This window comes from Panicum virgatum, chromosome 5K (assembly GCF_016808335.1).
Source record: "Panicum virgatum strain AP13 chromosome 5K, P.virgatum_v5, whole genome shotgun sequence".
In the NCBI taxonomy this organism is placed as follows: domain Eukaryota; kingdom Viridiplantae; phylum Streptophyta; class Magnoliopsida; order Poales; family Poaceae; genus Panicum; species Panicum virgatum.
Window position 1 is genome coordinate 46591864 of NC_053140.1, and position 18439 is coordinate 46610302.

The window sequence follows — 18439 nt, forward strand, 5'->3', positions numbered from 1 at the left end:
GGATCCTTATTTTCAATATTTTAGCTCCAGATTCTATATAGATTAACTATAATCTACTATTTGTCTAAACCAACTAGAGCACACATGTAGAGCAAATATACTATAATTCAATGTAACCATCATCATAAATGTATAATCCATATTCTATATCATATCGCTACGATGCGGTGATGCGATCAAGGTGCTCATATCCGAGAGCGACTGACGGCGAATCGATCCGATTTAACCTTGCAAGGTGGACCTAACCAATACGGCACGCAAAAGCCCCGTCGGACCCCACGCGCCAACCCTTCCCCTCCCCGCCTCGAACTACAGAACCGCCCCACCTACATATAGTCAGTCGAGCTCAACGTGAGACCACCAAAAGTAAACTTGTGCATCCCGTTTCTCCGTGACTACTCGACTCGCCCTAAGGGGTGGTGATGAAGTTCTGTACTTTCGAAGCGAGGCAATACTAGGCTTACCGGTTTCGACTATCTCCTACTCCCGGCATGCGGTTAGTACAATATCAAACTCGATCAGCAGGGCCAGACAAACGGTACGGTCCTTAACCGACACAGACGGGGCTAAGATAGCCAGGAACCCTGTCCTGCTGCCATACCTATACACCATCATCATTCCCCGTCCGGTCTCAAGTTTTCATCAATTTCACATTGCTTTCCACAACTCAATACTGAAGTACATAAATAATTAAACGTCTCGCGAGTAACCGGCAATTACCCGACTTCTAAAACATCCTATATCTCGCGAGTGCCAAGAAGTCACTCGGCTTCTACGGAATCCTATTAAGCATGGCATTGCTATCGACATATACATACTAGTATAAACTCAATTAGACCTAGGGATCATGCAACTAGGGTTTCAGACAACTCCTAAAACCTAATGCACAAATAATTAAATAAGCATATATTTATAGTGAATCATAAGTTAAAATAATAGGACATGCACTGGGGCTAGCCTGAGGGTAACACTAAGCTAGTGTTAATATTATCAAGGCCTTGGGCCCTTCCGACCTTGGGCCGGGTCTTCAGTTGCGCCAGCTGGTCCTTCTCTCTTTAGGATACATCCACCAAACACCGTCTTGGGGTTCGGCTCCAACATCGCGTGCTTTACGCTCACGCATTGTACATCTAGCGCATCTACATGAGATGCATATGACATGAGAATGCAAACATGATATACAACAACAACTTAACAAATACCGAGTATAAACACTACTAATTTGTACCATTTATACTTAACATTCCTAATGCAACCCGGAATATCCGGAATTTCTATCCGGAATATCCGGATTTTCCGGAGTATCCGGGTTTCTCACAGTTTTTCGCACTCAAAACTGAATTCCTGATTTTGGCAAAACTGACCCACAAAAATCAAAACCCTTCTAGACCCTAGTAGAGTGACTCACATGAAGATGATTTACCCAAAAGAAATCACTCAAAACCTCCCAAAACCACCAAATCGGCTAGCCCTAGCTTTTAGTACCTTGAGCTCACCTTTCTTGCCCGAAAAACTTGAAAACAAAGCCACCCAAGGTGGAACACATAGGGAAGCGAGCCTTTCACGATGATTTGAAGCTCCCTTGGCCTTGAGATGGATTTGGGATGGAAGATTTGGAAGTTAGGGCTAAGGGGAGAGGAAGAGCTCGTGGGGGAGTGAGGAAAAGAGAGTGGCTGATGTTTTAACGTTTGGAATAGTAAAAAGGACCAAGGCACGTGATATAAAACTTCAGGTCCGGACTATCCGGAAGAAAAATCCGAAGTATCCGGGTAAATCCGGAATTTCCGGGTTCAAACCCGGAGTATCCGGGTAAACCTAACAAAAGGGCAAACTACGGTGTATGCCACGGGGTGCAGCGGCGCGCGCGGCGCACTAAGCAGTGTAGAAAGGGCCGGGGAAAGGGTGGGGAAGATGGAGGAACTCACCACGAACCCATTTGTGCGGTCGATTTGGGCGGAGGGGGACCGAGGAAGCGGATCGACGAAAAAGGGCGGAGCTCGGACGGTGCTCCCATGGAGGTCGACAGTGGAGGGCCGATTACGGCTGGGAAAAGCTCGAGCGAGGCTCATGGAGGTGTGGAGAAGGTGCGAGGTGTGGTTGGGAGGGCTCTCATGGAAGGGATCGATGAAGGTGGCCGGAGATGGCCGGGCGCCGGCGTGAGCGAGTTCGGCTCAGCTTGAGTCGAGGAGGAGGAGGAGGAAACGAGAGGGTTGTGGGGCCCAGAGGACAAAATAAAATGACATAGAAAAATTCAGGTCCGGAGTATTCGGATGACTATCCGGAGTATCCGGACTTTAGTCCGGACTATCCGGGCTAATACCCGGACTATCCGGGCCCAGGTTGATTCCGAGGAGAAAAATTGATATTGGGTCGATTTGGATTTCAAACGTGGCTCGAACCGCTTTTAAAAATAATTTTAAAAGTTATTTCCTCCTCGCATAAGTTAACTTGCTAGCAAAAAAAATTATTTAGCGATTTTGTTCATGCGTGTTTAAGGCTAATAATTATGTTAATCGCGGGCTTATCCTTAATTACAAAAGATTAACACCTGGGGTGTTACAGCCGCCTCATCTCGGCGCGCGAAGTGTAAGTTAGGAAGGATGAAGCGATCATTTTGGGGTGTGGCAAATAGGTCCGGACATGAGGACACGCCTGTGAACATGTTGCTCTGTGTTTTTATGCAAAAGGGCAATTGGGGTACAAGTACAACGGGAGCCACCACTTGCGTCGCGTGTCGAACTGTCGATTCAATTGCTAGAAAGAAATTAGCAGCAGGGAAGATGTAACGTAACGTCTGGCGATGCCCTCTTCGTGTGGCAACAGGAAGAGGCTGCCAATACACGCCCCATCAGCCAGTGCGCCGACGAAACGGGCCCAGCGCGCACCCACAACCGACGGCCCGGCAGTCCAGTACGATAGGAACGAACAGGGCAGGCAGCAGCGGGAATCCTAATCCAGATTTTTTTCTTTCTCATTTTTTTAGTATTTGAAATTCGTACAAACACCATCATTCGCTGGACCTTCTCCATCCAAATCTTATCCTCCCGAGCTTTCGAGCCCGTTTAGTTACCACAAATTTTCACCAAAATTTTTTGCCTCACTTTTAGACACATGTATGAAACATTAAATGTAGTTAAAAATAAAACAAATTGCTAAGTTTAGATGTACACGACGAGACAAATCTTTTAAACCTAATTATTACATGATTAGCCATAAGTGCTACAGTAACCCACATGTGCTAATGATGCGGTCAAAGACCTCAAAAGATTCGTCTCGCGGTTTTCAAACGAGTTCTGAAATTAATTTTTTAATTAGTGCCCGAAAATCTCTACCGACATCTAATCAAACATTTAATGTGACCTTTGTAAAAAAAAATTTCATCAACTAAACACTCGCGCTTCACCCGCCCCTCGACCTCGCCGCGCCGCCGCCTGCCCAGCGCACCTGCAATCGCAGCCTCGCTGCGCGTCGCCGGCGGCCTCGACGCGCCCCCTGTCGGCCCTACCCTGCCGCGCCACCTCGCCCGGCGTGCGGGGCACGCTCCGCTGTTGCGCGCAGCCGCCCGCCCAGCTCTACATGGCTCCGTCCCCTGTGCTGCTGCCAGAGAAGAAGCAATTCATTTTGTAAAAGAATGTTGATTTAGGTTTTAATAAATGTCGAATCTATTTTCTTTGAGATGTTGAAAGAGTTCGTAAAAAATGTTGAATGTAGTAGTTTTTTCAACATGTTGGTGTATGTGTTTCTAAAAATGTTGAATAATCTATTCTTCCCAAATAATAAACTATTTTTAAGAAAATGTTGAATCTAATTTGGGCCTTAATGAGCTTTATAGATAGATAGCTTATCCATCTTCCAGAAGTTACATAAGAGCCAAGCAGCAATGGCAAACAAAGCTCCTGCTCGCTCGCACCGCTGGGCGGTCGGCTGACCGGCCGGCCGATGACGGCCCTGTTTGTTTTCGTTTTTCTGGACCACGCTTTTCTGAGAATTAATATATGAGATAAGTGAGGTGTCTATAGAATTGGTTGTCTGAATAAACTAGGTGTTTGGTAATTCTGATTATTTTGAGTCGATTCTCTGAGTTGAGTGGTAAAATGTCTGAAATGTCCTTGAGGCTGATGACATCTCATTTTTTTTGCTGAATATGAGCAGAATTCAATAATTCTTATATATTTTTTGAGTATCTTGACTACATAATTATATTACTAAGACATTTGTGGTACTTCTCCCATTAGCTTGGGAATTGTTGTTTCACTGTGTTTGTTCAATATAATCAATATCTGCCCCAGACTTCTCTGGTAAGTGGCGACCCAAAGAATAAAAAATTAATCAAAAATATTTGGGTGGACTTTTTGCTTATTTTCATTTAGAATTCGGTTATAAGCGGAAGGCCGACGAGGCGACGCCCCGGGCGAGCACGCGGACGCGTAGACGAGGTGCGTAGCCGGCGACGCGAAATGGGCAGGCCGCAGCATCATGAGAGAAAGTGAAGCAAAGCCCACCCAGCCGTGTCGGCTGGCAGCGTCTTTTTCTTTTTTATATTTAAAAAAATAAAAATTTCAAAAATATATGTCCGTTTTGAAAATTTTCAAAAATATCCCCGGCCGCCCAGCCCAGCCCGGTCCTGTCGCCCAAGCAACAGGCGACAGGACCCTAATGTAATTTTTTTTTGAATTTGCAAGGAGGTCCCTGGTCAAGGGAGGGGGCCTGTTGTCGCCCCTTCAACGGGCGACAGCCCCCCCACGGGCGACGGGGGTCTCCCACCCTGTATAAGCCCTGGCCTCTATTCCCTTCTCATTTGAGCCAAAAAATTACACCAAAAATTCAGAAAAAAGAGAGGGTGAGGAGTTACTTGATCGGCACCATGTTGGATTTCATTTTGTGTCTTCTCCCGGATTTGAACAAGAATGGCCAGAGGCCACCCACGCTCTATAGTTTCTTGCATGTACTTCTGCCAGTCATCAGTGCTGTGTATCATCATCAATTCCCATAAATCACTTTCTACTTCCCAATTAATAAGAGACTGGACGGTCATCACATGTGTCAACGGATCAACACGGAACCCACGCTGCAGCCACTTACATATGGAATCAAAACTCCTTTCCAGAGGTTTATCTATGGCGCTAGATGCGCACTTAAAGGCAGAAAGGTCTACTCCATTTGGCCCGTACAAAACATTGTAGTCACCATAAAATACTTGAAACTGCATCTTACTCGACATATCTGTATATCACAGAATACTTATCGAGTTATACTCTTTACTTCACTACCTTATTCAATAATCCGTAAAAACTAAGTATGCATTTCAACTACAACATATAAATATTCGTAACTACGTGATGACACTCAAATTCTATACTGCATATACGAAATTCTATTCTAAATCGTAATTAATTTATAAACACGTCTCTAATAGTACTGCAATTGTAATAATAAACGCGTAGTACTAATTTTCTAAACTAATTTACTATTACGTAACTAAAGTATCATTAAACTCCTACTTAAATAGTTCTACTATAGCACTAATTAAATTAAATTACTCTACAATACCAATGGAAAAATACATAAGCTAAATGTACTAACCTGCAGATCACAAGTGCGCAATTCGGCAGGGCTTCGCCGCTTCCCTTCTCCTCACCCCTCTCTTTTTTTCTGGATTTTTAGTAGAATTTTTGGGCTCAAATGAGGAGGAAATGGGGTAGAATGCTTATATAGAGGTAAGACCCGGTCGCCCCCCTGTCGCGCCTGTCCCGGTCGGGGGGGGGGGGACAGACCCCCTATCGCCCGTGGGTGTTGGGGGGGGGGGCGACAGGCCCCCTTCACCCGCGCCCCCCCGGCCAGGGACCTTGTTGCAAATTTGAAGAAAAAAAATTACATTTAGGACCTGTCGCCCCCATAGGGCGACCGGGGTATATTTTTGAAAATTTTCAAAACGGACATATATTTTTGAAATATTGATTTTTTTAATATAAAAAAGAAAAAATCGCTGGCTGGCAAGCGCGCGAAAAGAGAGGGACAGTGCCATCGATCGGCCCAGACAAGAACTGGGCTGCGCTGGCCCGTGTTAATGACATGGGCTGCAGTAGTTATAGGCTTCGGCTTCTTCAAATGCTGTCCTTCTTGGTCGAAATATGGGGGAAATTTGCAAATTCCAAGTGAAAAATGTCGACGAACTCAGGGGGAGACTGCTGAAGTTTGGCCACGAATTTATCAAGGCACCCTGTTGCCGGTTAACGACGCGTTGCGTCGATGCGATGCTCCTTCACTCAATCACTCTTGCTAAACCTTCACTGCCACTCTTGTTAAAACAATAAAACGTTGCCACTTATCCAGTGCTCCATGTGCTTCTGCAAACGAATTTCGTGAACCTATCAATCATGCGTCATCATGAGCACGAACCATCCATCGCCACGGCCTGTGTTTGCCACGCTCTCGCTGTGCGTGCAGCGCCGCTGTGGCCAATCGTTAAAGCCAGTGGCCGAGGACGCGCAACCAAATCCACACAACCAGCGGACCCGGAGCGGCCACTCCCTCCCTCCCTCCCGTCCCCTCATCCTCTTCCTCTCTGCCCCGTCCGCTCTCCGTCACAAGCCTCACCGCGCGCAGCGTCCTCGTCTCCTTCGCCTTCGGGCAGCGCGGCAATGCGGACGTTCCACGCCGCGTCCGCCTCCTTCCTCGCGCCGCCCGCTCCCCACCTCCACCTTCCCCCAGTCGCACCGGCCCTAAGAGGTGCGTCTCTCTCGCGCGCGCGCGGTCTCGCCCCATACTGAATTACTACTGCTGATCACTCCATGGTACCTGCAGCAGGGGGTCTATCGGCAAAGGTTCCTGTCCCTGCGGCGGTCGCCAGCCGGTCGCGCTCCTGCTTCCCGCCGTCGCGCCGCGCGAGCCGGCGCCGGCGATGCTCCAGGGCTGCTTCGTCCGGCGGTAAGATTCGTTCAGCGACTCCTGTAGTCCTATCGCACGTGCGTATGTTGCTAATGACTAACGACCCGGAAGAGCTCCTTGTTCTAGAATTTAGCATGGAAGCCTAATATCAGTTCTTAAAAAAATCATCTCCGCATATGAGTCGGCGTGTCCAGTCATCCAGTGTCCTAGAGCAAAATTTGGCTACTGTGGTGTTGCCTGTCGATGCGTCGCGTGTCCCGTGCAGTGGAACGTGCGCACTCTGCTCAAAACGTTCTGTTTATTTTTCAACAGCTGCTGCGACAGTCACCTCGGCGGATGATGCCAAGAAGGATGTGCTCATAGCACTCTCCCAAATCATTGATCCTGATTTCGGCACGGACATCGTCTCATGTGGGTTTGTCAAGGACTTAGAGATCAGCGATGCATTGGATAAGGTAGTCAATTAAAGGGAACTCCTTTATCAAGTTATAGGAGCGTGATGGGCGACGAGATCCACATCGATTGGAATTGGTGACTTATATCGGTTGTCTTGACTCTTGACTATGTTTCAGGTCTCATTTCGCCTGGAGCTGACAACTCCCGCATGTCCAATCAAAGACGAGGCAAGAATAGCAGCTGTATCTAGTATCTACTTCTCTGAACAACTACTCACTAACTCTTTGTTTTAGTGTTATAGAATAATGCTGGCAACATATTAACTGTATGAGTGTATTTATGCTTATTGCCCTGGATAGATGGATGTGAATACTTGATTTATATAAATCTGCTTGTAAAAAGTATTCAGCTATATAAGTAAAGCAATAATTATCTTCAACATCACATTATCAGTTCCTACTTCTGAGTTCAAACTAGCCATTTTAAGTGCGAAACCCTACTGGTTTGTGCTCGACAGTTTGAACAAAAGGCAAACGAGGTTGTTGCAGCACTTCCATGGGTCAAGAAGGTAGAAGTCACAATGTCTGCGCAGACTGCACAGCCGGTGTATGGAGGTGAGCTCCCGGAAGGACTGCAGAAGATCTCAAACATCATAGCAGTATCAAGCTGCAAGGCAAGCCTTTGTAACTTTGTGTATATCAGGCAAATATCACCATTCATTTCCTAAAGAAATATGTTTTTTTTTGCAGGGAGGAGTTGGAAAATCAACTGTTGCTGTAAATCTAGCTTATACACTAGCTGGAATGGGAGCTAGGGTTGGAATCTTTGATGCTGATGTCTTCGGTCCAAGCTTACCAACTATGGTTTCTCCTGAAAACCGATTGCTAGTGATGGTAAACCTCCTGATTGAACTCCTATGTTAGTATGGAACAAAGTACTTGCACTAATAATGGTAGACAGACTTACCTTTAGAACCCAGAAAGCAGAGCTATTCTTCCGACTGAGTATTTGGGCGTCAAAATGGTGTCTTTTGGATTTGCTGGACAAGGAAGAGCAATTATGAGAGGTCCAATGGTTTCAGGAGTCATTAATCAGTTGCTGACCACTACTGACTGGTAGGCAAACTTGCACTGCTGGTATTAATTACCTATGTAAAGGTATAATAACATGTACTACATAAAAGACAGGACATTCTTACCAGGCATAGTCTTCTCTAGTTCAGTTATATTCCCAACAATGTTCTTGATTTCCTGGTAATAAATAAGTTGAGTATGTTCTTTGATTTTGTAAAGGGGCGAGCTTGACTACCTTGTCATTGACATGCCTCCTGGAACAGGCGACATACACTTAACACTCTGTCAGGTGGTACCTCCAGCCTCTATCTTGTACAAATCATTTGCAGTAATATGAACAGTCCTTCAAAGTATTGTAAATACAGTATATAACATATCTGTAAATGTCAGGTAGCCCCATTGACTGCAGCTGTGATTGTTACCACGCCTCAGAAGCTGGCTTTCATTGATGTCGCAAAGGGAGTAAGGATGTTCTCCAAGCTGAAGGTGTGTAATATTGCACAACGTGAAGCATTAAAAGCCAGAGGTACCTAACCTTGTATTGACTTGTTTCTGTCTCCTTTGTTGCCAAGGTTCCTTGTGTTGCAGTTGTTGAGAACATGTGCTACTTTGATGCTGATGGGAAGCGTTATTACCCATTCGGACAAGGTTCTGGAACTCAGGCAAGAAACAAAACATATCAATTATTTCGTAGCATACTTCTCTTGGATGGTTGTTGGATTGCTTTTGAAATGCGATCACTGTTTCAGGTTGTGCAGCAATTTGGAATACCTCATCTCTTCGATTTGCCAATACGGCCAACTGTAAGTTCAATCCTATGTAATTACAGCTGATTAAACAAGAGAGTAGAAATCACAGTTTGGTTATTTTTACAGCTTTCAGCTTCTGGAGATACTGGAATTCCTGAAGTGGTGGCTGATCCACAAGGAGATGTTGCCAAGACATTTCAAAATCTTGGAGTTTGTGTTGTTCAACAATGTGCCAAAATTAGGCAACAAGGTAAGTTGAAAGCTTGCAATCTAGGAGTTGGAGAAGTAGTTCAGGGAAGTAAGAAAGTTGAGAATATTGACACGTAAAATTGTTATTTATATTTTCAGTTTCAACAGCAGTGTCCTATGATAGATCAATTAGAGCGATCAGAGTGAAAGTGCCAGATTCAGATGAAGAGTTCTTGTTGCATCCGGCAACAGTCAGGCGGAATGATCGATCTGCTCAAAGTGTGGTGCGTATCTGCTTTCCATCATTCGATATGTGGGATATATATGATTCTTACACCAGTTCTTAAGCCTTCCAATTTATAACATCTTTATAAATTCAGATCATAAGTTACTTCTAAGTTTGATCACATGTCACCATCATCAGGGTCCCAAATGCATGGTATTTGTATTTTTCAAATATGAGAACGCATGAGTAGTGCAGTGGTTGTGTACCCAGTTGTGGTACCATCCGACCAGGGCTCAAACCCTAGGTCTCATCAAAAAAGAAAAAGGCCCCACTAAGATACTGTCTTCAGAGTTACATGTGCTGTAGGCATGTCCTGGGTAAGGTCCTTTTCTCGGCACTGCAGATCGAGGATCCCCTCTCAAAAATGCCATTGGGGAGGTTCTCCCCAGGAGTCGAGTTTTCTTATTTCAAATATTAAGTCATGCATGCTATTTATATTTTGGGAAACAGATTTTCCACAACTTTGTATTTCTTGTTTACAAACTACAAAGTCCTCTTCTACAGGATGAATGGACAGGAGAGCAGAAAATTCAGTACAGCGATGTACCAGATGACATCGAGCCTGAAGAGATTAGACCGATGGGAAACTACGCTGTTTCTATTACTTGGCCTGATGGATTCAGTCAGGTAATATGACAAAATGGATCCACTTCATCTTAAGTATTGTCACATTTGGAGTATATGGAAGTTCTGGAATTTCATATCCATTTTCTGAAAAATGGATGCATAGATCTAAAATGCATACGCGCCTGATGCTTTGCAGATAGCACCTTATGACCAATTGGAAATGCTTGAGCGGTTAGTGGATGCTCCGCGTGCAGCAACACCTGCAGTGGCCTCATCATGATACAGGGGAAAACTGTGTTCGGTTATCAAGGGACAAGAAAACAGGCTTTCCTTGCAATTAGATAATTTATAGGTCTACAGTGAATTTTGAATGATTTCTCAAGTTGTTGAACCAACATAATTAAAATTATTTATTGAAATAAGAGATAGTGTTCTTCTTACTTTCAGCTGACAGGTGTGAGATTTGAAACTATGGTGTAAGGGACAGACGTGCTGGTGAATAATGCGGCAATTTCTGTTTTAGCTGAAATTTGAGTACTTCTCTGTTGGAGGTCTGATCAAAGTTTGAGCAGATTTTTTTTTGGCCCTAAGAGAACGACGTGCTGTTGAGTCTTTTATCTAAAAAGTGAACATTTTTTTTATAATTGTGGCACATATTAACTGTATTCTGTTTATCTTGGTCTTGCCATTTCTGGGGTGTAGTCTTTTATATGATGATTTTTTACTCTGATAATCAGTGCCATCTGCCGTGTTTAATTTAAGTATGCTTATTATTCTCTCTCAGTTTACCATTTCCCCTTCAATACCTGGTAATCACTAGCTGGTCTTTTTTTCCCCTTGTGTGGAACATTGTAATCAGTCAATATTGTCAATTTTTTGATTCACATAGCTTTACATATGATATTTGATTCACATAAGTTGCTACTCGAAACCCTATATAATTTGGTATATTGTAACAGCATTTATGTCGCTCAACAATCTGAGTAGGTTGATACAAAAATTCTATATAAATTATAGAAGTTGCCACATTGGACAACACAAGAGTTGCTATGCCTGTTAATATCTTCAAAATAAAACATAATTTACTATACATGATCTATATAAGTTACTACTATACGTATAACTTATAATATAAGTTGATAGTTTTATAAAACGGTTTCAACTATATTCAATATATATTTTATTTTGTAGATTTCGTCAAAAGAAACACAATGGTGCGAACGGATTTGAAATTGAATGCTTAACGAGAGACTAGTGATCATTAAAAGAAAATGCAGCTAATTTTTATTGCTAACATCAATAGTGATGTCATTTTGAAAGTGACATCTCATGTATTGCTCGCTGCTTTGCGCTCCGTGTATTGCGTGCTGTTGACACGCGCAAACACGTGGCAGGACAGGGTAGGGGTCGCGCGATGGGTGTTTGCGCGATCGGTCGCTCGTTAGCTCGAACAATACGAACAAGCCCTAAATCAAAATTGTTAATAGCTGCTGCCTGGTGCTCGCACCACAGCGCTCCGCCGGTACGGCGGGGACGCGTGTCGCCACACCGCGCGCGCTCCGCGCGGTGGCAGTGGCCGCGTAAGCGCCCGGCCTCGCTGACCGGTGGGCCAGCCATCGGGTGGAGCGCGCTTGGCGGGGGCAGCGCATTGCCGCGATGCGTGCCGCGCGGTGGGAGGGAGCGCGCGCTCCGCGCCGTGCCTGCGGCCTCCTGGGCTCCCGCGCTCGCTGCCCGGTGGGCCTGCCATTCGGTGGAGCCCGGATGGCGGCGGCCGCAGCTCCCTGCGACTAGGGTGGAGCGAGCGTCCACCGCGTTGGTGGATAGGGCCGGGGCGCGGGCGGCAACACGTCGGGAGCGAGCGACGCGCGGCCGGCCGGCCCTCATCCGCCGTCTGATCGGTGGGGGCGCCTCACTGTGGAGCCCGGCTGCCTGTGGCGGGGGAAGGGAGCCGCGCCCGGGTGCGAGGCTGCGGCGGACGCGGCATCTTTCTAGCTGGGCGCGGGTGGATCTGCCTTGGATTCGCTCGCCTCACCGCGCCGGAACAGCCCCCCCCGCCGGAACAGTGCGCAGGCGGCGCCTGTCCGCCCTGTCCTCTGCTGCTCTCTCGACGTCTCGTCGGAGCCATGCCCCAAGACCGCCCCATCGCGTCGACGTGCTCCCGGAGCTCGATGCCCGGCCCATTTCCCGCCGAGATAAGAGCCGTGCCCCTTCCCCCTCCTCTTCCTCCTCTTCCCCCGTTTCTTCTCCCTCTTGCTCTCCTCCTCGTGTTCTTCCTCTCTGCCGACCGCTTTTCCCATCTGCTCTGCAATTTGAGATCTATGAGCCCATGTGCCTCTTGTTGTCGCCGATCTTTCCTTTGCTTGCGCGTTGCTAGATCCTAGCCTGATGTCTATATTCGTCCTCGTGTTCTGCAGGAGGTGGATCCGCGATGGCGCACGTCACCTAGGGTTTCGACCTCGATCTGCTGGGAGAGGTAGGTCCTCCTCCACTGCCTTCTCTTGCTTCCTACTGGCGTGCTTTGCCTTGGTCCTTTGATTTCCCTAATGCCGCCACTTTTTTTCTGATTGATGCACGATCCCTTGGATTCTCTTCGATTAGGAAGCTGCGTTCGCGTTGGGTTTGCCTGCGCTACAGATCTTCAAGGTACGCTCACTGTACATCTAAGCTTCTGTCTTTCCTTAGATTTAAATAATTTCATTTGTGCTGTTGTTCCCTGCTGCTATTAGATGATTGCTTTTGTTGAGCTGGGTGTCCTGTGGAGCTGATGTGTGTGTGTGCTGCTAGATAGAGAGCTATCGTGTCTTGATGCTTTATGTTGTGATCTTTTTTTCTTATATGTGGTTCTTGCTGGATCTTTTATTTGGAAGAACTTGTCTGAGGATCACCTCGGCAAAGTTTGTGCAAGTGGTCTTATGTACAGCTTCTATTGTCACAGTCTCTGAACAAATGCTTTGGTGTGGTTTCTTTCGTGTGTTCCTCAATATGGGTTGGCTGTTTATTGTAGTGTCTATGCAGTGTATTTAACCATGTATGATGCTCTTGTGGTGGTGCCTTTTAAAGAGTTGTTAGACCTAGCACTTAGCATCTAGATAGTTTTGATCTAGAACAAATAAATATCTGCCAAGATAGGCTTTTTATAGATTGTGGGTGGTTGTGATGATATGGTGACTCTTACTTTGATCTATTTAATTTTGCATAGAAATCATGTGTACCAGGTTGTCAAGGCGTGGTTGAGTTTATTTACACAAATTTATGCCTACATTGTGATGATTGTCTTAGCATCTAACTAGACCTGTCTTGTTTGCATTTCTGGGACATGATTTTGTCATTTGACAGATCTATAGAAATTCTATCTGTCTGCTAAAAAAAGACAGATTTTGGGTGGTTGCATTAGAATGCACCATCAGATTCTTGCCATTCAATTGCTTTTGGTGTGAGACAAATCAATGGGGTGCATGCTTTTGAGATGTGTGTTGTGTAGTATGAACTAATGGAAATCTGAGTTACCTGTTAATTTAATTTCATGTGCTAATAATGTATTAATGCACATAATGCTCTGAAATGTATTAGTAGTGTTTGCTTCTCCATTATTGGGTGACTTCATTGCTGTTAGAGACTTTAGAGTTAATGTTTCTTTGCATGTTCAACCTATTAAAGACTGTTTGCCCAAACAGAACTTACAGATTTGTAGCCTTAGATTGATATATTCAGGCCTTATGGCTACGGCCTTGACATGTCCAGAGGTTGTGCCTCTGCAAGTATGAGGCTTCTCCCTTCCTGTGTCTTGCTATTGTGGTAGCCTTTTTAAAAAGTTTGTTATTTGCCCGCTATAGGACAGTTTGCAGATATCAAATTTTATTTATATATGTTCTGCAGCTACCAAATTGTATTTATGTGTGTGCTGCTATATGGTTGCTAGGCTGCTGCTGCTGGGCACAAGCTGGTCCCTGCTTTGCTTCTGATGCAGCGTGTTCTTGTGAAAGTAAGTCATGTTCGTCTTTGCCTTCCTTTCATATCAGCTCTTTTATATGCGATCCATTCCCCCTCTCTATGTGCACCTCTCTCTCCTGGTCTTGCGCTTCTTTTACCCCTGCCCATCTTCTATGTTGGAGTCTTTCCCTATGCATTTATATCTGAGTAGCTGCTGTGCGTACGCATGTCTTATTAAATATTTACTGCATGCTTTCTGCTGTTCTTTTTGTTTAGCCATGGCTGGGTCTTAGCAGCCAATCAAGAATAGGGCCTTAGCAAAATTACACACGATGATGGAACGTGTGGATCTCAGACTCGCAATGTGGTGTATCGAGAGGTTCTTGCTGCCACTGACGCGGCAGCAGTCTAGACCTTTGCAGTGCAATTTTTTTTTGCTGTACATAGATTTTGTGGGCTTATATGATTCTATTTTGAGACCTCTACTATGCAAGAAACCCTTGTGACTTTTGCTGATTTATGCCTAATACGAATAGACAATGGTTCTTTGCAATTTTGCTAAGGTCCTATTCTTGATTGGCTGTTGTCCTTCATATTTGCTACTCATGCTCTGTTCAGGTTAGCTGCCTATGTTCACACTGTTTTCTTGTGTTTGCAGATGGCTGACCTGCTTCTCCCAAACCTTTTGACTGGGAACTGCAGCGATCGTGTGTGCGTTCGCGTTTCCAGGTTCTGGAACTTCTATGACACTAATAATGAAACAAAACTCCTTCACGCTGACATGGTCCTCATTGATGAGGAGGTAAGCACCTCTGATCTGCTCCTTAATTTACCCCTCCAGCCTCTCTTATCTATTGTTAACCAGTAATTATGAGCTGTTTATTTTTCCCCTAACAGGGTAATAGCATCCATGCTCAGGTCTATCCTCCTGCTGATGAATTGTTCAAGAACCGCGTCAAGGAAGACGGTGTCTACACTTTCTCCTACTTTCGGGTCAGAGCCTCCAACATCTACTACAAGCCAGTAGAAAATGACCAGATGCTTGTGTTCACAAAATAGACCAAGGTGGAAGAAGTCCTTGCTGTTCCTCCTGCTTTCCCAATGTATGCCTACTCAATTGCCTCACAAGAACAGCTTCAAGCACGTATTGACAACAGGGCACAGTTTACAGGTAAACAAAGCTTTTCCTGTTGTGTGCATTCGTTTTACAGTATCGATGCGGTATATTTCTCCATACTTACCCTGTTTAACCCATGGCTATTTCTCCATATAGACGTTATTGGAGTCATAACTGCCATTTCAAATACTGGAACAACACAAACAAAGCTAAGGCAGGGCGACAACACCAAGAGGACCGTCACTATACAGACACCAAGGTGATTTTATTGCTCAATGTATACTTATGCACATTCTGCCATTTCATGCTAATTTTGCTATTGTATTACAGCCTATAGATCATGCCCCACCAATAGTTATAGGATTTTATTTAAATGCCTATCTCTAACTAAGCCTTTCATCAATATATACTTATGCACATTCTGCCATTTCAGGCTAATTTTGCTATTGTATTACAGCCTATAGATCCTGCCCCACCAATAGTTATAGGATTTTGTTTAAATGCCTATATCTAACTAAGCCTTTCATCAATGCTGCAGCAACATCCTCTTAGATGTTGTGCTTTGGTTAGAGCGTGCCACAGCTTTCCTAGCAGATGAAATACTCAAAGATGGCCAGACTTCTCCACAGGTTGTGTTGTTTGTTGGTACTCTTGTCAAAAGCTTTGGAGGTATGTCCTTGTCCGGGAGTTCGTCTTGCAAGTGGTACATCAATCCTGACATTCCTGACACAAAGAAACTTCTAGCTAGGTGATGTGCTCATCTACACAGCTGAATTTTTAGATTGCCAGTATTTATTCAGCAACTTCTAATGCCTCATCATTCCTAACAGCGCTACAGCAGGGTATAAGCCAATTGCTTGGTCGGAGAGTTCAAGTGCTGCTGTCCAAAAAGAACCTGCTTAGGAAAAAAAGCTCTCTGAGATTTTAGATCTCAATCCATTTGAGTTCCAGGTGCAAACTTCAATCCCTTCACGCATTCCATGCTGCTTCCATCCTGCACTTCTACTGTCAGGGTTTTATTAGAAGCTTTTAGGTTTAGTGTCATTCAACAATTTATTGTAGCCTTTGTTCTCTTCTGACTCATGCTACTATATGCAGAAAACTGAGTTTATAGTCACTGTCGCTGTAAAGAAGATCGGCAGCAACTGGTGGTACAATGCATGCAAAAAATGCATGAAGACAGCAAAACGCCATGGTGATTCCTACAAGTGCACAAATGCTAAGTGTAACAACATTGGGATACCCAATCTAAGGTTAGTTATCTGAATTTGAACTTCTCATCCTTCTTGATCAGATACTTTCTGTTGCCTATTCTGATCTTAGCGTCGATAGGTTCAAGTTATCCATACTAGCTAGTGACGACACAAATGCGGCTGAGTTCATTCTGCTTGGGAGGCAAGCTCAGCGACTGACAAGAAAATCGGCTGATACCCTTGTGGCTGAAAACCCAACTGACTTCATTTCAGATGAGATTACAAGGCTGCTTGAGAAGACGTTCACATGGATAGTCAGTTTTACTGATAGCACCACAGATTCTGGCACCATAACACTCCAAGTCAACACAGTGGTTGGAGAAGTCGGTCAAGGAGGCTCTATCATTCCAGCCATGCCAACCACATCCCAAATATCCTCACTCATGCTGTCAGAAGGTGCCACCACCAGCGTGCATGGCGCTTCTCACCAGGGCGCTTCTCACCAGAACCAGGCTCTTCCTATGTCACCACTTGCTGCGTGCTCTGTTGATAGCCATGTCTCCAATGCCTCCCCGGTCAGGCCTGTCTTACCTGCATCTGATGCGCCACAGACTCCACAGAGTGTGAAGAGCACAGCTAATTACAAGGTACGCGCTCCTCGATTTGTTATAAACTACCTGCTGTTTCTTGCAGCACACATTCCTGATCGCCTTTGCATCTGTCATCATAGGACAAGTCTGAAAATCCTGCTGTGAAGCCTTCTAAGAGTGCTCTGGTGCCACAGAAGACATCCACTAGGAAAAGGTGAGGCATCCTTATAAATTCTCACGTGGACACACGCCTTTCTAGAAATGCTTATAGTGCTGCTTATATGTCCCGTTCAACAAGCAAAGGAAACGTGGCCAAGAAACTTCTCATTGATGATGAGGCCGATGAAGACGACGGTGGCAGCAGCGGGGGTGCGGCCTCTGCTGATCAGCAAAGGTGCCCTTTCTATATCTCTCTTTTAAATCAAAAGCCTAGCCTATAGACCCTGGCAAATATGCTGATATTCCTTTCAATCCAGTTATGTGGTCGAGGCTTATATATCTGATCACATACCTTTGCTCATGAACAAACTGGAACCTGATCTGCAAAGCTTCCATGAGCCTTCTTGATTTATAGACCAAAAGATAGATATAAACATATACATCTTGCATTTTTGCTTGCTGAGTTTATGAAACAAATAATTTGCCTAGCTGCTGCCTACTTTTTTAGAACACTTGGTTGATATGTGGATGTTCAAATGAACTAGACATGTCAGGTTAGATGTGAATTTGAAAATGATAGCCTAGGTGGATATACTTGCTATGCTACTGCTCAGAGTTCTCTCGATGCACTCCCTCAAACCAGGTCCATCGCTGTAAATTCTATGTTCCTAGGATACATGTGCTAAGCTTGGAATGAGCTGGCTATTCTAACTAACCCAGAATACCTCCAGTACATTATAGCAGAATGTGGCAAGTAACTTTATTTACACATTACATGAGGACTCTCCAACGTGTTTTGCGTGCTTCTTTTACATCACCATGCTAGATACATATTGGGAATTTAACTTCTATCATTTTGCAGCCCCAGCAAGGAAGCATGAGCAGACAGGCTCGTGCTCATTTTGCCGCTCCATGTTGCAGCCAACTTTTGGGTGTCTTTAGTCTGCGTCGACACATCATCTTTATCGGCATGTGCCTGCAACATGTGTAGCGTTTTGGTTAGGTTTCTCTTCCAAAAACAATTCAAGTTAGTATCAAAAGCTACCGGCTAGGCTGCTTGGTAGCTACTGATACTGGTTATACCATTTATGGTGATCGGATGTGCTTTAGCTATGATGTCCTTGATGCCAGATAGATGCCAAAAAAATGGTAGGATAGTTAGGTGATCGGATGTGCTGTAATCTTATGTTTCAAATTGCCGGACGGACACCTCAGATCTTATCAGTAGGGTAGCCCAGCTGAATGAATGTGCTGTAATATTCATCGTTTAAGTGCCGAACAAACACATAGACAAGGTGGATG

The 18439-nt window shown here is 44.9% G+C and overlaps 1 protein-coding gene and 1 long non-coding RNA gene across 7 annotated transcripts; both read left to right on the plus strand.

Annotated features, from left to right (window-relative positions):
• Positions 1 to 6504: 6504 nt before the first annotated feature.
• Positions 6505 to 10689, plus strand: LOC120707852 (fe-S cluster assembly factor HCF101, chloroplastic-like). 3 transcript variants are annotated; one of them, XM_039992895.1, is made up of 15 exons: positions 6505 to 6729; positions 6808 to 6927; positions 7201 to 7343; positions 7461 to 7511; positions 7802 to 7957; positions 8034 to 8177; positions 8257 to 8399; positions 8577 to 8646; positions 8748 to 8843; positions 8930 to 9019; positions 9107 to 9160; positions 9233 to 9356; positions 9455 to 9579; positions 10086 to 10208; positions 10345 to 10689. In XM_039992895.1, exons 1-15 carry the CDS (start codon positions 6642 to 6644, stop codon positions 10426 to 10428), a joined length of 1611 nt encoding a protein of 536 aa, XP_039848829.1. In that variant the 5' UTR covers positions 6505 to 6641; the 3' UTR covers positions 10429 to 10689. The 3 variants fall into 3 exon arrangements, with proteins under 3 accessions (XP_039848829.1, XP_039848828.1, XP_039848827.1); XM_039992894.1 differs by having other exon boundaries at positions 6506 to 6729; positions 6805 to 6927; XM_039992893.1 differs by having other exon boundaries at positions 6522 to 6729; positions 8930 to 9160.
• Positions 10690 to 12337: 1648 nt separating this feature from the next.
• LOC120710719 lies at positions 12338 to 17186 on the plus strand. Of its 4 annotated transcripts, none has more exons than XR_005689994.1 (10): positions 12338 to 12621; positions 12747 to 12791; positions 14068 to 14130; positions 14737 to 14880; positions 14976 to 15249; positions 15352 to 15454; positions 15734 to 15943; positions 16037 to 16146; positions 16294 to 17035; positions 17119 to 17186. It is a non-coding gene; the product is annotated as an uncharacterized LOC120710719 (long non-coding RNA). The 4 variants fall into 4 exon arrangements; XR_005689993.1 differs by lacking the exon at positions 12338 to 12621 and having other exon boundaries at positions 12681 to 12791; positions 16294 to 16448; positions 16528 to 17035; XR_005689992.1 differs by lacking the exon at positions 12338 to 12621 and having other exon boundaries at positions 12681 to 12791.
• The last annotated feature ends 1253 nt before the right edge of the window (positions 17187 to 18439 follow it).